Genomic DNA, 22,256 nt, shown 5'->3' with positions numbered 1-22,256 from the left:
CCGTTAAGAATATTTTCTTATTCCGCGCATTAAGATGAGACGGAGTCAAGCGTGATATTTTGTGAATTCACGCGAATGACGACAGACTCGATACATGAGTAAACGAGAAGCAGTTACGTAACGATAGAGGATGCGTTCTATAATTAAAATTAAATTGGACAAGAAGAAGCCTGTGACCCACATATACGCTTCGAATATCGCGCGACCCCGATAATCCCGATAATGATCGAAACTTTTATGATTTCCGAGGGTATGGGCCCCTTCGACCCGTAGGTATTAGGGGAGGAGAAATTTTAACGTAAAAATTTCAAGAGGGTTAAATTCCAAGATCGGATAAAACGATCTTTCGAAATACATCCTTCTCGATCGAACGATTGAAATTCTCCGTTGCGCGCGAATCAAATTAACCGGTCGAGGAATCTTTATCTTCTGCAGGGCGGGTTGCGAAACGTCCTGTATACACACGCTGTCGATTATAAAACTGTTTTTATTAGCGGAGCACTTGGCTCGACAATTCGATAGGAGCTTAATGAAAAGATAACAAAGATAATTACGGCGGCTGACTTACGCAGTCGGTCGCTCCCCTCCCCGCCCGGGAGAGATCGCTCGCTTGCTTATCACGCGCTTATTGAGTTTACGCGCGAGTATCTCGCTACGTAACGTTGTTTAACTTTGCCGAAGATTTAAGTGGTTACACCCGAACTTGGATGCTTCCGCCCGGATCGGCCTTACTTATACCACGAGTGGGAGAGCCACGTCCGAGCGGAATATCGTTCAACTCAAATTAAAACTTCGCGATCGCATTCCTGCAACGTGATCTTTGCCATGCGCGAAATTTTCCTCACGATGCGCTCTCGCGATAAGAAGCGTCATACTTAATATCCCAATTACAGCTCAAGATCTCTGGAAAAATTCTGCGCGAGAATCCGCTCTGACTTGTTATCGAACACGCGAGATTGTTGCGACAATATTACAAGTACGTTACAAATAAATATAGAAATGCATTTTTTAATATTAAATCTATAAAGTGTACTTTATAAATTTATCACTTATAAATCATTAAGCATAATTGTACGTATAAATCGTATCAATTAAATATATAAATAAATATAATAAATATAAACTATAAAATGTATTTATTTTAATATCGACGTTATTTTATTATACTTTTCAGATGTGATTCCCGAAAAGTTACCTTGACATCCGGCATCATTAATCCGCGTCAAATTGTTTGAAAGCCCAAATTATGACAATGAAACGATTTCTCGATTATTATTCCTTCAAATAGGCGCAACGCTCGAGCGTTATCGCGTTTGTCCGATCCTTGAATTTGCTCTCCGAGCGGATTGCGACGAGCACACAACTAATCGGTCATCCCGCTAACTCCGGTTCAATCGGTCAGTGGGCAAAACGCACGCTCTTTTTTCCGCACGTCTCTCTCACATCGCGATCTATAGCGCGAGCTACCGTGAGCATTGTGAGTTTCGGCGACACGAAACGCTACGGAGGTCAACGGTTTAACAGCTGCAGAAGGAAAAAGCTTTTATCCGGCGCTGACCGGTCAAGATTCGTTTGGGGTTGTCGACAGGGTGCGAGAGGGGAGGGGGTTATAGAGAGAACCGCAACCCCTGTATGAGCGCGTCAGGGGGTGAATGAAGGGTAACCCCAGCAGGATTGTCGCAATGGTGGACTGACGCCATTGCGGTTGTCCTGATGTGTCAATCCTGCGATATCTGCGTCTGGTCTAAGACGATCGGGATCAAAGATGCGCTTGAATGCCGTGCGATATAATTTGATCGATCGGTGAGAATGACGATACAAACATCCCGCAGTTAGTTACCTTTCGGTGGAAGAGGGACTCACTGTAAAATGCGCGTGTGTTTTGAACGTGACGTTTCTCAGCTTAAAAGCCGTCCCTCGAACTTCCCTCCTCTGAGGGAATAATAATGAAAAAAAAAAAAAAAAGAAGCCGCGCGTACACGCGGAAAGGAAAATTGTTATGCTAAGAGCTATCTTTCTGAAGGATATATATACCGATTTGAAGAAAGTTCCGTGCATTATAAATACTGACAACTCGGGTTCGCGATCGCGACCCTCGTAACACGCACGCGTCCGGCAGAAAAAAAATGGAGATGCTCCCTTGTCGTTGTTACCCCCAGTGCTCCCGCGTTTTACGTATTTTTAACCGACCTTTTTTCAACGCCATGTCGTGTGGATTACTCGTGGCGAGATAATATTTATGGTGATCATCGCGTACCCACGACGGCGGGGACATTTCTGAAGAGAGAAATACACGTTCTATATATAAAACAGTCGTAAAATATTATTCTAACAATTTGTTTCCTCCGTTGAGAAGTTTCCTCATTCGTAACGTACTGATAATATTGTGTACGTGCATTTTCCTTTAACCCTAAAAAACCAACGCGCATCTCTGAGACGTGGATAAAGAGATATTCAGAATCACACTTAGAACATGTCACATTAAAAAGTCAGAGCGTTTTCCTTTCTTTAATCACTATACGTCTCTAAGATGTAGAGTTATAAGCAGAGTTAATGTTCCATGGTTAATTATATCATATTTTTATGTCGACGTTACGTGTTATCACAATGCAGTGAAATAACGTTTGTTTCGTTATTGTATGCACGATCGAAGGGCTGATGTGAAATCGCGAGCGGCATTTCCTTGACGAGCCGATGCACGTGCGGGAAATCGTAACGAACTTTCACAGGGAGGAGAGAAAAACGTGGGATTTCTTCGATTCTCGTGTTGTTCAGGACCAGGATGCAGCCGAGTATTGACCACGCGATCCCTCGACCACCGGACGTCCGTCCTACAAACGCCATCGTAATTTAGAAGGGTGAGATATTTAGAGAGCGGAGTCGAATTACGCAGAACGTTTCTCGCGTGCGACTCTCCCTCCGTGTCGCGTAGGTAATTTAGTTACACGGGCGAAGCAACGATACGTTCGCTCGTCTCGCTCGAGTATCATCGCGCGGCGTCTCTCGTGTTCCCTTTCACAAATTACTCATTTTATCGTCTGCGCGAGTGTGTCTGTGAAATATCATTGCCTTAGATTTGAGAGCCCTCGTGTCTTCGGGAATTATCCTGTATTCTCTAAATTCCTCGTATATAACGCAAGAGACATCTGTTCCGCTCGTTTTAAGTGAAATTCCAAGAAATTCGAGACTTTGGAAAAAAAGAACAAATTACATGTTATAATGAACGTGTAATCGATGTCCCTCTATATAAAAGCCATCGCTTTAAGGAAGTTGGCAGCGATCGCCGGGTGATTGACGATCGAAGGGTTACCTCCTCCCGTCACTTGCGGCACGATCCCAACATGTGATTCCGTTCGTCCGTGGAACCACCTGTGTTCCGAAAATAGATCGTCGCAGGACACGAGCTGGAGCGAGCGCCGATGGGTCGTTCCTGTATTTAACCATCAATCGCTTACGCGATTTTCGATGATCGTCACTTGGAATTTATCGCCTCGAAATCACAGGGAGGATTAACACAATGAGTACAGTATATACAATAAAAAGTAATATTTTTAAGCAAATGTATCCAAAGAAATATATCTTTAAGCAATAATAATTTCGGCCGTAATTTAAGACATCATCAGGATGAAAAAAGGAGTTAATTAGAATTGAATCTGTTTCGCTGTCTCAACTTTTCTCGTGTCGTAGGATCAATGGTTTAACTTGGGGTGAAAATTTCAATTCAGGTCGTGTCTCCAACATGTCCGCGCTTATTGTCGGCGTTATTAACACGTGAAGCCAGCTCGTAGGGGAAGGTCGGCGTTCCTAATGGACCCTGCTCGTGCGTGCTGTGCCCGGACTTTTCGCGAAATCCCATTTTACACTCCAGTATCGGTGCGACAAAGAAGGAGAGAGAGTCGGCCGCAAAATTACACCGAGATGAATACCGAAAGCGTCCCCCGTACCATTAGGATGACATCACGATGACAGTAAGAAGTATTAAGGGTCGTGACAATCCCTTCCTGTCCGGCTACTGGAGCATGCCCGCGGTACGCCGACGACGCCTGGAGAAGGGCGCATAATCCACGATGACGTTACTTTCTCTCCACCTTTCTTCCCTCGGTCAAGATCCTTGTTTGGGTAACACAGTATTCTTAGGAGACGCGCGTTCACCTGCCCTACCGTCGTCATTGTTCTTCTATTATTGCCGGCCACCGAGGCGTATACTCCTTACACCTAATCCTTTAATCTCGGGGAAATGGAGCTGTTTGCAGCAAACAGATCGTTGAGCCGTCATTGTCCATTTGGATGCAAAATCCCCGACGGAGCGCCCTCGGTTGCTCCTGGTCATATCTGAGTAAGGAAAAAATTCAAGGAAGAGTATACGTAGGTATTATATTTAGCAAATAACGGGCAGAGATTATATTTTTATTTAAAAGAGAAGCATCGATTCAACCGAAATGGACGAAGCACACACTTAATGTTCGCTTGAATTCCGCGTAACTCGCTCTCCCTTCTCGCGTTCTTTCCTCCGAACGATCGTTGCCCGATTGAGCACAACGAGCCGCTCGAGGAGAGCGAAAAGAATAGAATTCGACCCCGGCTTAGGTCAGTGAGAGTTCCTCGGATCTGTCAATGCGTTTTTACGTAACGCGAAGCAAGGCGAGTGAGAAAGAGAACGAAAAGGAAGGTGGTCTAGATGGCCGGTCGAGATATCGGCCCCAGATACATTGTGGGTGGGAGGAGTTTCATCGATTCACCAAAAAGGAGCAGTCACCATTGTTGCGTCACGGACTTGAATTTCTGCGAGGCCCGGTTGACGCCATCGCCGATTCCGAAAGTAAGACGAGAAGGGTCCCGCGGTTTCTTAGATACTCACGGTCCTCTTGAAAAATCCACCTGGAACCTCGCGATATGCATCTCTCGATAGGAACAATGCTTACTCCTGATTTCAATTTCGGAGAAGTTCGGCCGTCAATGGATAAATTTCTTATTTCCATTAAATACAACAAATTTGATTCGAAGCGATATTATGTAACAGAAAATGCTGTTCCAAAGGATTTCCCCGCACGAGAAGGCTTCATCGCGCGCTTTGCACGCGCGGAAATACACAAAAAGTATTTCTTACATAACAGAATTCTCTTTCCGATGTAATCCGACACGAGGACCCGCGTAACGTTACCACAATGAGGAAGGAGAAACGAGCGGCCAGATCAATTTGAACCGGCACGCATAAGGGCCCTTAATTTTTTGCGTTTCCCTGGAAACTCGATTTACACGATCAGAAAAAAACCTACGAAGCCCGTGGTGGACGTTGATTACGTTCGACAGCGTGATCCTTGAATACACGCGGTGGTCAAGGAACTCGCTCGGCATCCCGGGGTGGGAGGAAAAAATGAAAAACTTGCCGTTGTTCACGATAAACCCGACGGCTTAGATCGCGCACGCGCCGGAATTACCGACACGATGATTTCGCAAATTATCGCGGGGAATCACCGGCTAGCATATGGCGTTCCGGAGGAAGCTACAAAATGTTCCGTGAACACTGCGGGAGATTCACTTTGAGAAGGAAATCGGGACCCCATACCTTCTATACCTGGTCGTTAACGGCAATTGCATGTCCCGTCGACGACCGTGCTTTATGCAGCCGGATTAGAGATCGCGTTTGCAGAGAGGAGGGACCGGTCGCATTGGCCGTCGAATGAGATTGTTTGCGAGGAAAATGAAGAAAAGCAAGCCTTTCGCGTGTCCAAACATTGGCATTGTGGCACGACGGGTCCGCCGAGGCGCACGCTGATTCAACGTGAGCCAACGGCATTCAGATCACTCGTACCGTCGCGACTCCTGCGACTCGCGACCGTATCTTTCCCTCGAGCAGAATCGCCGATCGGCGGAGCTAAATGATATTACCGGGTAATCCGCAGGCCGGAGACATCAACGGGATTTAAAGGCGGATATGCGCGTTTGCGCTCGCTTTCAGAATTCTTCGGAGGAATCGTTCTTTTTTCGCTGACGCTTGGCGCGACGAAGTTCAGCAAATGAAAGAAGGGATTAAGGGTCGTCTGATTTTCGAGTAATTTATAGTGTCCGATGTTCGTCCTGTCATCCTTCTGTCTTGGACTTGGACGAAATATTACGGTCCGAAACCGAATCCTTGTAGGGCCATGATGGACGCGACTATATCGAAATAATGGCAGCGGTTAGCCAAAAGGGTAGCAGAAACATAAAAAGAATGGGGAAATCACACAGGAACGAAGGAGACAAGAATCACACGCAGCTTCCTTATGACGGGAAGGATATTATATAGCCTTTTTTACCTATAATGTCCTTTTCAATTCGGTCAAAATTTACAATAGGCACCCGATCAGCTTAACATTGATTTATGTCATTGTTAATCCAAATAACATTCAAAAAGTTTCAGCTGTTGCTCGTTAAAAAGTTATTAATGAAAGAAGTGTAAAATATCCCGACAACGTATATGCATAAAGTAAATAAAAAGAGAATTTCTCGGTTGCTTTCTTAGCAATTCTATATATATCGATTTTTACTATAAAATTCTCTCCCCCCGTATATATAAGGAGTGTATGTGTGATTATCGTATCACTTAAATATATACGCTATTAGAAAGCTGACGTTACTAACACAGTGAGGGTCTCGTATTAATGGCACGATAAAAAGTAAATTATGATCGAATGTTATTATCGCCTGATATCCAGCGGAAACTGATAAATTAACGACTAGCGAACTGCCGATTGCTGAACGTTAATGTAAAGCAAAGAACTCGTTTATTTCCTATTCTAAGGTCCGTATTAATAATCGAATTTTATATCAAAGACCGTGTTATCTTCAGATGCTCATTTCATTGGTAACAAAACATCTCAGGATGAACTTGAGACGATCTTGAATATAAGATCCGACTTTAATACGGGTCTCAGACATTCTTTTTCGATTTTTATTCTCTGTCCTTTTTTCTTTCTTCTTTTGTCCATGCTCCAGTCAAGCACGATTCATTCTGAATCTGCTCCAGATTTTTGTCTAGAACTCACACATTTCTGTACGATTCCCCGGGAAAAGGGGGAAAGGCTAACAAAGAGAAATCTAACCTGCATGCTGAAAAGGAAAATTTATGTATATAACATGACGCAACGTCGACATCTGCAGGGGTTCGTCCGGCCCTCCGTCCGGCGATTTCTTAAGATTTAGGTCAACAGTTGCGAGAAAATAAGTCGCTGAGGGTTTTGGCCGGTCATTTGTCTTATAATCCCAGATTTCTTGGTCAGTTAAAGTAGTTTTTGGTCAGTGGGACGTCGCGGAACGATGTGAATTTCCACATTGATGCGACGTGTCGTTGTTGAGAACGACTAACAATAAATCTATGTATTGATTTTGCACGACAATGAGAAAAAAATTTCAACGATTTGTGTTAAAAAATTTGCTTTGGTTCGATAGAGACACGCGAATACTGTCGGAATATTGGCGAAATATCACAGACAAAAATCACTCGGTTTGATACTTGAATTAATGTAAATACCTGATGTGTTTAGTAAGGTTTTTTCGTGTTGTTCGAGGAAGATTACTCGATTTATGAATAATTTGTCTCCATTAAATAGGCGACGAATCAAAATAAATTTTTTGACCGAGATATAAGCTACCCTGGAGTTATTAGAAATATCAGTGATTAATGAGAAATATAGATAAATAACACAGAGAGGAAAAGAGAGAGAGAGAGAGATGAAGGAAGCGGGAGGATAGGAATCCACTAGTCTGGAGATCCTCCCGGCGTGTAACACTGGCAGGATATTTATCTGGAGTGTCACTTCACCGAACTTTCACCGACACAATGTTACTTCGTTCTCCCCTACAGCACCCACTCTCCCCGTCGGCCTCCTCTCGCGCACGCCACCGAGAAGACGTCTTCGAAGATCCTCGTAATGGGCTTTCATTCGACCGACTGCGACCGCTCCATCTCATCATTTGCATTGCTCGCGATCGATTTATCTTGCTAGCGCAGACCGTTTGCTCGCAGTCCGAGCGGAGCAGGATCCATTATCGTCACTGTGTCGACACAACGGGAATCAATGAGAGGATCACGACGCCGCTGTTAACGATCTTTGGCTGCTCCAAAGATCGCTACCTTTCTCGTCGCAATGCCACACACTTGCTATTGTGCGATATTATCTGCCGTAAAGTATGACGAATCTTCAAAGAGTAACCATGATGGATCAATAGCATAGATCAGGACAGTAAAGAATATACTTTGACAATTTCTCTTGTTTATTTGTCGTGATGTATACAAACATAATTGGATGGATCTTGAAAAAAACGAAGAGAAGATATTTCGAGTTTTCGGAGAAAAGGGAGTGTTTTCAAAATCATATCCCTTAAGGTGGATTTATACTTTTAAATAGTATGCACAGTAGTCCTGCAAGAATTTATAAATAAGACATAAAAGCTATTGATTGAATTTTATAAGAATAAAAATCAAGAGATCAACGAATAAGAGATCGACATCCTTATTTGATTCTTAAATTTCTATCGGAAGGTGCACTGAGGAATCCAATTTTGATTCATATAATTTTCTTTAATTTCATGAGTGCAGAAATTTCCGTAATATATATAGCTTCTTGGACATAATAAAGGTAGGCCAGTTTAACATCTGTATCACATGTATGGAACATCGAAACTCAATCGTTGACGGCGACAAGAGTTCGCAAAAGGATTTCACAAAAGGGTTTCCGGAACGAATTGTCTAATGCGTAACTAACATCGGTCCATGTTACTCGTTATGATCTCGCAAAAATGACACAATAAGGTAGCGGTTAGCGAGACGTATATCATACATCATTGCAAAGTGCCCGCAACTAAACGATGTCGCGTTTGACAATCCGAGAGGGATCTTTGTGCTTTCACCGACCAACGTGGTCCTCTGAAAGAGACATCAGGACTGCAAGAAGGAAATTTCTCGTCCGAGAAAATCCTTTCGATCGATTACTGAGACGAATCTCTATCTTGACATCGACAATGCACCACATCGAGCTCTGCATGAAACGTACTTCGCGCTATACATTATAAAGTGGGTGGCGTTGTGCTCGCTCGGTCAAAGGAAGACTTTGTGCAGACATCTACGAAAATTAATCGGCAAACATGGCAACTGCTTTTAGCGTATCGACGGGATATCAAAGTCCATAATCGCGACTCCTCGGATGAATTCACGATCCGGCCACATTATGGCAGTTTACATAATTTCCCCGCGCGAAAAAAGGAAAGCCGGCCCGGGATCAATGGGAACAAGGGAGGGATCGAAGTCGCGGCGGCTCAACGCCGGAGAGACGCGCAGTATGGGTGAAGGGACCCTCGTCCTGCAAAATATCAAAGGCTCAGTAGGGAAATTGAAAGGCTTTGTATGGAAATAAGAATGTATCGACTGCCCCCGAACAACCACTCATCCGGGGACAAGATTTTCGAATCTGGCTTTAAATGCTTCGTCGCAAGAGGTCGAGAGAAGATGGCACGCAAGGGCTTCTTCTTCCCCCGGAATTTTTATCAATGCTATTGCGTAATCTCATTGCTATTTTCTCACTATTTTTCCTTCTTTACTTTTTCTACTTCATGTCAAAACAGACATATTTTTTACATAAAAAAATAAAAATTATTGCGACTCTACTTTGGAACTTAAATTCATTTTTATACATATTAAATGACAGGGTTCTAATTTCTGTAGATACATAAATTGAATTACGTTAATTCCTTATGACTGATAATGCTTCCATAACAATGTCAATTATTTGTAGTGGTAATATAACTTATTGTTAAATTTAAGCATTTAACTTGTCAATATCGACTGTGGGCAATATTCCTGTTCGAAAGTAAGACTTACCCTCGAGTGAAAATATTTCGGTAGTCGATACGAAAAACATTTTTACGTACTCACGGTAACTTGCCGACTGTACTACAAATTTGCAGCGATTAAAGAAGAGGCATAATCGATTTTATTTCTTTTTCATAAATACTGCTAAAATGTCTTTTGGTGTTTCTTTCTGTTCTGGATTTTAAAGTATATTTCCAAGCTATTAATTTTATAATATCACTTTCATATACTTCTTTTTCTTATATATATAATTTAATGACACTGTAATTATGCCGTTTTTACATATATTGACAGTAAAAATTATATAAACGTGAATTAACAGTACAAGATAATTCAATATAATTTGAAGAAAGGTATTCATTTATCTTTAATCCTTTATTTACGTCAGCAACCGCTGCAAAGGCGTGAAGATAATCTATGAGCGAGTCAATTGATTACAGACAGTCTCATACGAGCCACGATACAGTTTAGGGACGCGTTCGGTCGCGGCGACGCGCTATTTTCACTCTGTGCAATTAATATTAAATATCAAAAATAATAAATACGTTGGTCGAAAATTTCAGTGCAAATGAAATTTTCACGTTCGAAAAGCGGATTTATGTCGAAGCGATATCGAGAGTCTCACAGACAATGCGTGGACCGCGTAAAACCGTTCCTACTGCTATTCAAATTGTGCGGAATGTTCGCCAACAAGATTACAGAGGGTCGTTTAAAACGTTGCTCTTGGCCCTTCTATAGTATTTGTGTTATCTGGTTGAGCCTGTTTGTTTCGTTTTTCTGTTTCCTTCTGTATCATTTTACGCAGATAGAATCAATCAAAATAAAATATACAGTAGATTTTGTGAAACACTTGATAGGATATATGAGTCTCAGTATTAATATTATAGCCGCTTACGTTACCCAAGATGACTTTATTAAAGTGAGGAAAACAACAAAATATCTTAAATTTATGTTTATTATCTTATTCCTCTCTTTCCATCTCTGTTAAAAATCTCAATCTGTCCGTTCCCGTGCTTGTTTAGTTCTTTTTTTAAATAAACCTGCACGAGTCATATGATCTCGATGTGCATGGAAAAAACTCGATTTGTATAATTAATTTTCTGTTGTCTGTGGACGTGACGAACGCTCGGTTGCAGGAAAGAATCCTGAAAAAGGGATTTCTATTCAGTCAATTGTTCTCTGTTATTTCATTCTGGTGACTTGAAACGTCAGAACTATTCCTAAAATTGATTAAGAACTCTAGAACTCTTCGGGGGCAAACAGAATTTTTCTAAATATTCAATTTTTTTTTATGTGAAGCTGACTTCACACAGGTGTTATCTCAACCGAGTTTTAACATAATCGAATATTCAGATAAACATTTTTGTCGATCGCGATAACAGAGATATCGTTTTCTTCCGGTGCCCCTGTTCTGCTACACGTATTAGGATTTTTTCCGTGTAGTTATAATTNATTTTAACTGGTTCTTTTTTTCCCCCCCCCCCCCTCCCACCGCCCTTCTGACATAAATTTTCATTATAGTTTTTCAATCGACTGGAAAGCTACGACAAGAAAATTTCACAGTTGAAGAACGCGAGGAAAGATAATTTATGGATACTCTGGATCACTATGTTTGCGACGATGGCTATTCATTTGTTGCTTATGACGGTGATCGTGAGGGAGGAGTTGACTGAAATTTGGTTTTACGTGGAACTTTCGGATATCTGTACAACCATCCTGCATTTATACGGCACTTATAGCAAGTTTGTCCTTCTGTATTTACTGTTGGAACGCTTCAAGCATTTGAACAGAGAGATCGTGCCGAATGTGTCGTGGGATGAGAAGTGTCACGGTTCGAACGCGATAAAAATCCTAGACGTAAAGATCCTGCACTCGATGCTGTATGACGCTCAGCAGGCCTTTTGCGATATGTACAGTATTCCTCTGTTGGCGTGGTTCGCTTCGCTCATGATACATATTGTTGCGAATTTAAGTTTCTTTCGGGAGAGGCCATTGATCGTTGCCTGCGCTTTAGTGTGTCCGGCGATCTTGCAGGTGCTGATTCTGTGCATGATTTGTCACTTCACGGCCGAGGAGGTATTGAATCGACTTCGTTCGTAAATGAATCTCTTCGTACTTTCTGACAATTACACTGAGAAAAGTAAACGGTTGGATCGACAAAATTGGCAACAATCTTCATTCAAAAAGTATTGTATCCAATGAGCAAATTATACGTTGGCGCAACAAGATTCTGCTTTGACTTAGTTGTTGACCAAATTGCAATCGTTGCATCAATTCATATCTCATTATACATATTTTATGTTACTTTAATAAGAACATGTTAACACGTAAACAATAATATGTTTACAAGGTGAATATGTTGATTTAACATATATTTGTATACTTTTTAACATATTATCTGTGTTAAACATAAAGTTCTTAACACAAATTTTTTTGTGCAGCAACTATACGTATAATTTATTCAGTGGACTAAACATTGAAAAAATTGTGTAAAAAAAAATTCTGTTAATTCTATTTTTTCTCACGTGTAACGTCTCATTTATAATGTTCTTCATTTTAAACGCTTACCACATTCCAGGCGAACAATATTGCTTGTATCCTGAGTGAAGACATGTGCACGCTTGTTAACTCGGGGGAAACTATGGTGAGAGCAAATATTTCCTTTGAAGAACAAACGCTTCGCGTAATCTTTCATCTCTCACCAGGTTTTTTTCTCTCGTTGCAGGTGAAGATTGACGCTTTCACGTATTTCCTACACAATCAAATATCTTTCGAGGCGGCGGGATTCTTTAACATCGATCTGCCGCTGTTTCAATCTGTGAGTAAGCTTTTATTTTCGCGAATTAAATTAATCACAGAGATATTGATGATGGCTCCGTTTTCAGATTGTCGCATCGATAACTACTTATTTCATAATATTAATATAATTTCTCAAGCGAAATCTAAGAGAAAGAAGACGGACGATTTGCAAATTTGTCCAAGCTGATAATCAACTTACATTAGAGATTTATAATAATAATAAATAATCTGTCAACGACAATGTAAGTAAGAAATATATTTTAAATGCACTCGTATGTAACTTTATGATATTTCTTCATAAAGAATTATACAATAAATACTTCCACTTTTTCTATATAAAATTAGTGTATAATATATCTAAAAACGCATATAATAATGTATTATTTTTCATTACTTATATAGTGCAATATTTTTTTAATTGAATAAATAAATATAATAATAGTAAAATAATACATCATTTATGAATATCATGTGTGATAGCGCATTCATACATTTTATTTAAAAATCTGCGTTCAAGCTACGCTTGATAGTCAGTATAGAATTAATAGCAGCGTCGACATAGATTCCGCACGAGCGTAACGAATGTTCGTATAAAAAAGTCACGTTTCTTTATCGATTTTTTACACGTCGGCACGAGCCTCGCGTGATCCGATGTGGAGCAGGACCATAACGTATCGTCGCTAAGATTAATGTCGTTGTTACATTTATTAGCTAACGCGCCGCAAATGGATTTACAATGTTATGCGCGCGATCCCGACGATCGTCGTTAACGCGATTGTGTCAGTGCTTTGTCACACAATTCTAATCTCAGTCTGCTATCGCGCTGGTTGCATCGTCAGAACATAATTTAACACCAAAGAAAGAATGGAAAAAAAAATAGGGAAAAAACGACAACACGTATCGAAGTCCGTCGCATCCGCACATAGGCAATCATTAGGATGTTACGCGAAGCGGTATTTTAGTAGCGAGAAACGAGCTTGTCGAAAATAGTCGAGCGATCTGGGCGCAGCGTTATCCGTCATGACGGAGTCGGCAGTGAAGACGCCTTTCCAAAATCTCAAGTTCCTGATAATAATTATCAAAATAACGGGCTTGATTTCTTGCCAATTGGTGAACGGCCGGCTTAAACCAGCCAGTATCTGGGGCCGTTATTATTGTCTAGCGTGGATATTCTTCCATTGTGCGTACACAAGTGTGAACTATTACGAGTGGTGCATCATGCCTCCTGAAATAGCCGGAACTCTTTTCTTCCTTATCGTCCTACGAAGCAACGCCTTCTTTGTCTCGTTGATCCCGTACCACTTCGTGGCGGCCTTGCAGAATCGAATTGTTGCCAAGGTGGGTATGCTCTTAAAATTGCAAGTTGCAATCAAATGTAATCGAACATTTTCTCAAGCACGTTTAGTCTATCGAACAAATTGTAGAAAAAACATTTGTTCGCCCATATCCAAATAATCATCTCGATGGGTCCACCAAATGGGTTTCTTAGCGCAGCTGATCCTGTAATTGTCGTAGTTCTGCGACAAGCTCGAAGCGTACGACGATAAAGCGACGGTGCTGGGATATCGAAGAAAGGACAAACACATGTTTATCTGGTTATACTTCGCATACACGCTCACCACGCTAACTATGAAGACATATTATAGCATCAGCCAAAATATAGAGCGAGGAACGATGGCGCTGCTAAAAGTGACGTTCGAAATCGTGTCTGTCATAATTGGTACTTACTGCGTTTTCATCACTGTCATATACCTGGACCTGATACGTCAACGATTCCGTCATCTAAACCAGATTATAGTGCCGCACGTGTCGGAGTTACCGGTGGCCGAATTGCAGGGCAAGATCACAATTTACGACGTGCGTCATTTGCACGGCGTGCTCATCGACTGTGCGGAGTTGATAAACGATTTATACGGCACAGGTACCTTGTTCACCTTCATGTCTATACTAGTGGAATTCGTCGCGGTCATATACCTGTTCATAGAGGACATAGAGGACAACAATGCGATAGTGACGATACTGGACTTATCCTTTCAAGCCATTTATTTATTTGCAATGTACCATTGGGCGACTCTGGAGGTGAACTTTTGTTATTTAATACAAGAGTGTTGCATCAACTTGGTACGATGAGTTGCCTGCTCGCTTCGTTGGTAAACGCGTGCGGGTGCGTTCGTTCGCTACAAAAGTGAATAGGCAACCCGATCTGTATGATGTTGACGCAACATCACGTACCGATCGCTCGTGTGACGTACAATTTTATGTAAATATTCAACGTCTAATGAATATCAGTTAATAATCGTCATTATTATTACAGGCGAATCGCATCGAAGAGAGTGTGGAGAAATACGGGCTGTCCTTTCAAAATGTCAAATGCCGCATGGTAAGTTTCAAGTTTATGAATCAGCGAGTTTATAAATCATTCAATGAAATTGACCGATTTCAGGATAAAATCGAGATGATGTTGTATTTTTATCACGCAAGATTTTCCTTCACAGCCGCTGATTTCTTCATTCTGGATTTAACAATTTTCCTCTCGGTAAATCAATCTTTACTCGAATTTATACCATTGGAAAATATCATGCTACAAATCCTCCTGCTTTCAGATATGTTCTACGGTACTGACGTTTATAACTATAATAATGTAAATTTTGCAATATGTTGAAAAAACCCATCGAAAGAAATAACATCGCAAAGGGAAAAGCTTTGCGTGCATATGTTATAATACGTGCACGCATTTGATAAATATAACACAACGTCAATGAGGGCAGCAAGGATTCTGTTTATTACATAAAAAATCTCGAATATAAACATATTGGATATATATTTACATAATACCTTACAGTTACTGATTTGTACGAGAAGCGAAACGAATATACGTGTGAAGGATATCGCTGGAGATACAATTGAAAAAATGAATAAAAAAAAAACTTCTGTCGTACGTTCCTATTTTTCTGCGTCAAGTTTCACTGCTAAAACAGTTAAGCAAATCATATGTGCAGAGAGACACGTATATTTCATCAGACACGACAGCATAATCGATAAACGTCGCGTCGTCCCGAACGATTTCACAAGATATCAATACGCCGATTCAAAGCGGGACTCAGCGTCCTCACCACATCATATCCGATTCCGAATTGGTGCGCGCCAGAGGATTCAGGCATAAATTTTTCAGAACCTGAACAGCCTCTTCCCCGTCGTCCTTCGCGTACAGAGTCGCCCGTTTCGCGCTGTTCGCTTCAACCGATCTCCTGCCGAAGGTATCCACCAACGAGTTCGGGTTGATCCCACGCCTCCTGGCCGTTCTCTTCTTGAAGGAGTTCTTCGAAGACAGCGATCCCACTTTCGATGTAGCGAACGACGAGCGGCGATGCCCTTTCCTCGATAACTCGCCGTTTGTTGCGTCCGATTTGATCATCGATTTCTTGACGTCTCTCGCGCGATCCTTCCTCTTCCGCTGACTTCGTCGTCGCACGTTCGGAAGCGTGCGAGGACTCCTGTAGATGGGGGGCAGAATTTCGTGGTCTTGCCAACTCGCCACGACGGGCAAGCCGCAGGCGTTGTGCATACCTACCAACGGTACGCCGATGTGTCCCTTCATCTCGAAGACCGATCGATATTTCGCGTCGCGCAGGGCGTGCTGCTCGTAAACGGATACCTTCTGACCAACGTGACCCAACTGCGAAGAAACATCCTTCGAGCCGATTCTCCTCCGAGAACTCGTGCGGAAATACTCGTCGTTCCGCGATCGTTGCTCCTCCTTATTCAAAGTTTTAACTTTGTTAGTTTTCAATGAGTTAACTTTTAGCTTGAAGTGGTTAATTAAAAATGCACAAACTTACCCGGTACTGCCGATTGTCCTCGATATCAATGCAATAACAGTCGCGCTGGTTGTCGAGGGACTTCCTTTGGCACTCGACTTGCGAGGCGGTGCGATGGTTCGCTCTTCTCTCTGGCTCGGAAACGAGTGATTCGAATTGCGACTGAGGTGCGACCGATCGTCTCAGCGTTCCGATGTTGTGCGCGATCGACGCCTTGTAATCTTTGATGGGGATGCTTCTGACCGTACCGCCGCCCTGCGGCCTCTTGATCTTGAGCTTATCGTCGTTCGGCGGCGGCGAAAATTTCGTCGCCAACTTCTGAATCGGAGGACCGATCACCACGTCAACTGCGCGCTCCTCGTACGCCCGATCGGTGTATTTGGGCGGGTTTCGCCACTCCTCGATTATGCTTTTGCCGCTTGGTGCTAATACGCTATACTTGGAATCGTCGCAGATAGCTTCTCGCTTATTCTTGTCGATAGCCTTTCGTCCTTCGCCGCCCTCCAGCCATCTTCATGACTTACCTCCGAACGTCGTTCCGGCCGTGTGTATTCTGTTTTCGATTCCTATGCCTGCACACGAACAAACTTTTCTATCAAACTAACATAGTGAAGGATAACGGCTCGTTAATTATATATAGTTGCTTCGCAAACGCATTTCCTTTTTCCAATTTTAACAGCACATTGTTGGAAATACGATCTACAAATATGTACAGTCATGTACTATTCTTGAAACTTTTTACTGTTACACAATTTTTAACCTTTCAGATATAAGGTTGACTCCGTTGTAATTAGAGCTATTGTAAAACCGTGCTGTTATAACTGAGTTACTTCTGCGATTTTCCATTTCATACGTTATGTATAAAACTGAAAATCTTCGTCAAAGAGAATGGTACGACAGAAAGGTTGTTTCTTTTTTATGCAGTTCGAAACGACGAAAAAACTCATTTTCGAAAAATAAGTTCTCTCATTGGACCGTCGGTTTCAAACGAGAAGAAAAGTGTAACAACACTTTTTCTGTCCACGATCGTACAACGTACATATTATTATTACTATTTCTTTATAGGCTTGTAGCATTTACAAGATACTTGTGTATCTTTTCATTTTCTTACTGAAATCATGATCACTTTCCGCGAACGGGCTCAAAGTTTGCGTGGAGGTAAAAGTCGACGATTTGCTTCTCTTCTTCTCGCGTGAACAGGCAAGAAGCACGCTGAGAAGCGCGATAACTTCGACGAACATGACGGCTAATAGGATGGCTAGGAGGATCAGCGCCTGAGTCTGCGTCCATTTCTCGATGTGCTCGAGGCAACCCTGAATGTAAAACAAACGTAGGATACGCATTTCAACGTGTTGTCATTGAGATACATAATTAACGATCGAAGAATGGACGTGCAAAAATAAAGAAAAAAAAACCGCCGAATGAGTTCGCTCTCAACCTTGGTCTTCCTATGGAGATTTACCAGGCGAGACAAAGGCCGTTAACCAGGGAACGATTGTCCGCCCTAACGTTCGCGCGCGAGGACATGCCGGCTTTATCGCGAGCCTCTCCGGACAAAGCGTGAAAAATTCAAACTGAACAGAGCTGTAGATATTGCGTTCGCGTAACGAGAAACTACGATTTTTTTAGGAGTGGAAATAAAATTGGCATTTCTCGCGTTCGAAAACTCGCCCTTATCATAGGACGAAAATATTGAACGGCGTTTCTCCTACGCTTACACAGCGAGAAGCGACGTGCAGATTCCGCCGCTATATCGGCAAAGTGTCGATATTCTATATTTAAGAAGCATTTATTTCCTCGGCGCGTCTGTGCGAGTTGATTCGAAAAGTTGGCCGCGCGTATGCCGGCACAGAGAGAGAGAGAGAGAGAGAGCTAATAACTTCCTCATTATAACCACATACCACTGTGTGTCGGGCGTATTGATGTTCGGCAGGGTTCAGAGTCTGGCAGAGAGTGAGATTGGCAGGCGCAGGGTTGAGGAAGGAGTCCGTCTCATTGGCGTTATTCAGGGTGCAACAACTGAGAGGCACCACTAATTCTCTACGGTGGACTTCCTGCAGCCGCCACCACGACGTGCCGTAATTGTTGCTTCCGTTGATGCCGCAACAGGAGAACTGTAATAGTCGACAGATAATGTTTTCTTTCTTCCTTCGTTGCAAACGTTTACGACGATGTAATTCATGTAACGAAGTATACAACAGTTGACAAAATCGGCTTGATTTTCCTCTAAAATGTCGGCGAAGGATCATAGACAATGACGGCGATTATTTGATTTATAAATCATTTGTTTTGTTGAACGCGCTAATGTGAATGAAAAATCGAGCCGAACTGACCCAATACATGGATAACAAAGCGTGTATATGGATAATTGTGAAAATTGATTTTGCATAAACTTACTGTCGTTTGTGCCAAGTCAAGGGCCGCGGTGAATTGTTCGCGGCCAGGCACGGCATAGCTACGTTGTAAAGCGCGTATCAAACGCGCTGGCCTTACATCGATTCCCAGCAATTGGGGCCAGAACATCGCGATGATGCAGACGGTGCATTCGCCAAGGAATAGTAGGATCATTATTACGAGATACTGAAAGGAGTAAAATCCAAAGCTTGATCCTGAACCGCCCAATTACTCATGAATAAAATTGTTCTCGTTCTCGTTAGCTGTTCATAACGTTCTAACATTTAATTAATATCACTGTTACAAACACTGTGTCACCGACTTGCTGTTAAAGACTGCCAGCTCCGGCTAAATTTTCGTGATCACGAAGAGAGGCCCAGAGATGACTGAAGAAGGATGACATTACATTGTTTATCCGATACTAATATTTGGACATTCAGTATAATCAGGAGGATTTATTTTTAAGTAATTTTCAAGAGATACATTTCCCTATTGAATATAAGAATACTTAGCAAATTCATCGAAAACATAGTGATGCAACTTTTAATCTGCCGAATATATGTCTGCGGTAAAATATTAATCTTATATAATTTGCACAATCGTCTCGATGTATTTTATCGATATATATATATATATATATGTACAAATCTACAGTGAAGTATATTATATATGAAAGAGCGTATTTCCGCTGTTATCATCATTTGACACAAAATTTACCAACAGGGGAATATTAAACGGTAAAAGTTTTCACTAAATTTACTCTTATCTCGTCGATAAGCACGTGAATGAATTGGTTAATTTTACCGAGAGAAAAGAAAATTACGAACGATTTCGTATTCTGTGTGTACTATTTATTCTCTCAGCAAACTCACGTTCGCTCGTCCACGAGCGCATAATTAGTGTTTTTACGCGGCGCTCGAACGCGCCCTCCTTCTATTTACGCGCGTGTCTGAACGGATCCGTTTCCGGGCAACGACGCGTGACCGAGTCCAAAGTAGGAAATCTGGTTTTAGATAGATACGATGAACAGACGCGCCGCGTTGAATTCGCGAGGGAACGTGTAGATCGAACAGTTCCCAACTCATTAATGCATTTGAAGTTGCCGGCGTAAAGGGAGAAACGTTTAGATCCAGTGTCTTTCCTACATAAATGTACGAAAAGACATCTAATAAATAATTTATATATATTTTATCGCTTTGTACGCGTCATGAATAATAAAAGAAAATTTTGGTGTAAAAACGTGAAATTTTGTGTTACTTTAACATTTATTATACAAATATAAATTAATACATGCTCTTTCCGCGTCAATATTGATTTGATTCTTTCGTTTTAATATTTAATTCGCAAGCAAGACACCGTATACTGTTCTCGAGTAACATGAAATGAATAAAGTAAGATAAAAAGTCAAGAGAAATTGCACATAAAGTACTGCATACTTATATCTACGTTCTTACGGAAATAGTGAAGCAGCAACTATCATAGAGATAAGCCCCCCAGAATCCAAGGAGCCCGATAAGAAATCCTGATGCGACTAAAGCGAAAGCCAAGTAATAGAAGAGCGGCTGATCGGGATAGATGTCACCAGCTCCCAGTAGACGCGACAATAAAATCCGCTTGTTATCGGCTAATAATAATCCTCCCAATAATATCAATACGAAACCCGACAGCTGAAAAACAACATTCTTCTACAAGTTCCATCGATTTTCAAGGTTACTTACAATAACATAACTTTCCTTGTACAATGTAACGTTCCAATACCTTTATGTGTAACGAATACTATTTTCAAATGTCACGAAGTATATTCGTTATATGTAAAAGTAAATTTTTTGCGGTATTTTTCTGAAATAACTGGAAAATAATAACTCACCAGGAAAATAATGTTTGTACAGCAAACGAATGCGCGCGACTGGACCACTTTGGTATTTTTCATGGTGACGTATTCGCTCGAGACAATTATCAACAATTAACGATTTTTTACGCTGACTTCTTGTCACATAAAGTTCCTACGAACCGAACTCTCCGAGCGCCGCATAATAGTCCGATACTCGCACAATCAGGTCATATAAGTCACAGACTGTAGCAACTCGTTTTTCGAAGTGGATCTGATCGCGTTTGTTCGCAGACTGAAAACCCCTCGTGTGTGGTGGATGGCAGTGCCGTAGGAAACTTCGTAGTCGCGCTTGCGTTGCGTGCCCTCATGCGCGTCGGAACCGGAAGGAAATGGAAAGGTGTGGATGGTAAAAGAGGGGATAAAAAGTTTTCTGCACGAATATTTGCATCGGTGATCGGTTCCCCTACGATTTGTCCCGGTGAAGGTTCACCTAACAAGGAGGGGAACTTTCAGTGGCAGATGATCGCTCTGATCGCTTTGATCGACTGTAATACACGCTTTCGCTCGCGTTTTCACTCAAATTCGTTTCTTGACCCGTGTCATATTATTCTCTCGACTAAATATTCAAGCCGTTATCGCGCATCTTTCTTACGTTAAAGTAACATGCTCGCCGAATGAATTTTTAGAACCCCTTCATCCTTTGTTAGTCAATATTTTTGAACATAGCTTTCCACGCTAAGAGGATATTTATCATTCCTAGGACATGAATTAAAATTTGTTGATGACATGAATACTATTATGTTCTGAGCGATATTCTACACCGTATTTTATCATTTCTATTTAGTTTTACATCACTTCTAATGTTAGCTTTCTATTTCTATATCAATTCTAATATTGATATTTATTACCATGTTTAACCACTGAGGTTGCATATTTACGCTCAGAATAAAAGACTCGTTACAAGCTTTGTAAAACGATATTTATAAGGATTCCTACTTGCACGTTCTCTTTCTTCATTTGCCAGCGATAGTTGATGTCGTAGGTTTTATGATTTCAAATTCAGAATGTTAATTTATTTCTGTTTTACTTGATATCATCAGTCACAAATGAAACGTTTGACAATCTTGCTGAGTTCCGGCTACATAAAACGCTTTTTCGCTGTGCTACTCTACGCTCAAAGGGTTAATATACGTCAATAATATGTGCACTTTACGGGTCAGTGTGTTTCAATACAACCAGGGCACGCCAAGTTTTTGAGTCCCGATGTTAAGTTTTACCTCAATTTCTCACCAGATATTTCAGCGTATAATTATTAATAAAACCAGTAACATATATAATGTCTTTAATTGTAAAAATTAAATAATTATTTAAATATATGTGAAAAATATTTTCGCAGAAGAAATTACTTTTTACTCAAAAAAAGAAACAGCGATTCAATTACTTGGCAATTTTAATCAGTTTTACTGCTTTAGATATTAGGAAGTAAATTAGAATACTTTGAAATCTTATAAAAAAATCATGTGCAGAAATTACAAATCCGCAACTATTAGATCACTACTAATATTAT

The 22,256-nt window shown here is 41.3% G+C and overlaps 3 protein-coding genes across 3 annotated transcripts; 2 read left to right on the top strand and 1 right to left on the bottom strand.

The window, feature by feature from the left end:
• The first annotated feature begins 3,962 nt into the window (after window positions 1-3,962).
• Window positions 3,963-12,833, top strand: LOC106746617. The gene is made up of 4 exons (XM_014623385.1): window positions 3,963-4,028; window positions 11,411-11,923; window positions 12,426-12,491; window positions 12,573-12,833. Exons 1-4 carry the CDS (start codon window positions 3,963-3,965, stop codon window positions 12,831-12,833), a joined length of 906 nt encoding a protein of 301 aa, XP_014478871.1.
• An 833-nt stretch (window positions 12,834-13,666) lies between these two features.
• Window positions 13,667-15,308, top strand: LOC106746616. Its single transcript, XM_014623384.1, has 4 exons — window positions 13,667-13,984; window positions 14,162-14,725; window positions 14,961-15,026; window positions 15,090-15,308. The coding sequence occupies exons 1-4, from the start codon at window positions 13,667-13,669 to the stop codon at window positions 15,306-15,308; spliced, it is 1,167 nt and encodes a 388-aa protein (XP_014478870.1).
• A 185-nt stretch (window positions 15,309-15,493) lies between these two features.
• On the bottom strand, window positions 15,494-20,961 carry LOC106746621. The gene is given in 7 exon segments (XM_014623391.1): window positions 15,494-16,403; window positions 16,486-16,988; window positions 17,576-17,777; window positions 18,366-18,578; window positions 18,862-19,044; window positions 20,313-20,525; window positions 20,726-20,961. Coding segments are annotated over 7 exon segments (2,025 nt in total). The 5' UTR covers window positions 20,789-20,961; the 3' UTR covers window positions 15,494-15,755.
• Between the last annotated feature and the right edge of the window lie 1,295 nt (window positions 20,962-22,256).

The sequence above is a fragment of the Dinoponera quadriceps genome, unplaced genomic scaffold (genome assembly GCF_001313825.1).
Source record: "Dinoponera quadriceps isolate SergipeBrazil2010 unplaced genomic scaffold, ASM131382v1 scaffold2076, whole genome shotgun sequence".
In the NCBI taxonomy this organism is placed as follows: Eukaryota; Metazoa; Arthropoda; class Insecta; order Hymenoptera; family Formicidae; genus Dinoponera; species Dinoponera quadriceps.
Note: the sequence above shows the minus strand (reverse complement) of the source record. Positions and strands in the feature narration are given on the sequence as shown.

What these genes read in the sequence shown, in the direction of transcription:
- LOC106746617 (XM_014623385.1), top strand. Translation starts at nt 3,963, where the DNA reads ATGACAGTAAGAAGTATTAAGGGTCGTGACAATCCCTTCCTGTCCGGC. An exon ending in GCTACTGGAGCATGCCCGCG is followed by an intron (nt 4,029 to 11,410) that starts GTACGCCGACGA and finishes AAAATTTCACAG; the next exon opens with TTGAAGAACGCGAGGAAAGA. An exon ending in TTAACTCGGGGGAAACTATG is followed by an intron (nt 12,492 to 12,572) that starts GTGAGAGCAAAT and finishes CTCTCGTTGCAG; the next exon opens with GTGAAGATTGACGCTTTCAC.
- LOC106746616 (XM_014623384.1), top strand. Translation starts at nt 13,667, where the DNA reads ATGACGGAGTCGGCAGTGAAGACGCCTTTCCAAAATCTCAAGTTCCTG. An exon ending in AGAATCGAATTGTTGCCAAG is followed by an intron (nt 13,985 to 14,161) that starts GTGGGTATGCTC and finishes TAATTGTCGTAG; the next exon opens with TTCTGCGACAAGCTCGAAGC. An exon ending in AAAATGTCAAATGCCGCATG is followed by an intron (nt 15,027 to 15,089) that starts GTAAGTTTCAAG and finishes GACCGATTTCAG; the next exon opens with GATAAAATCGAGATGATGTT.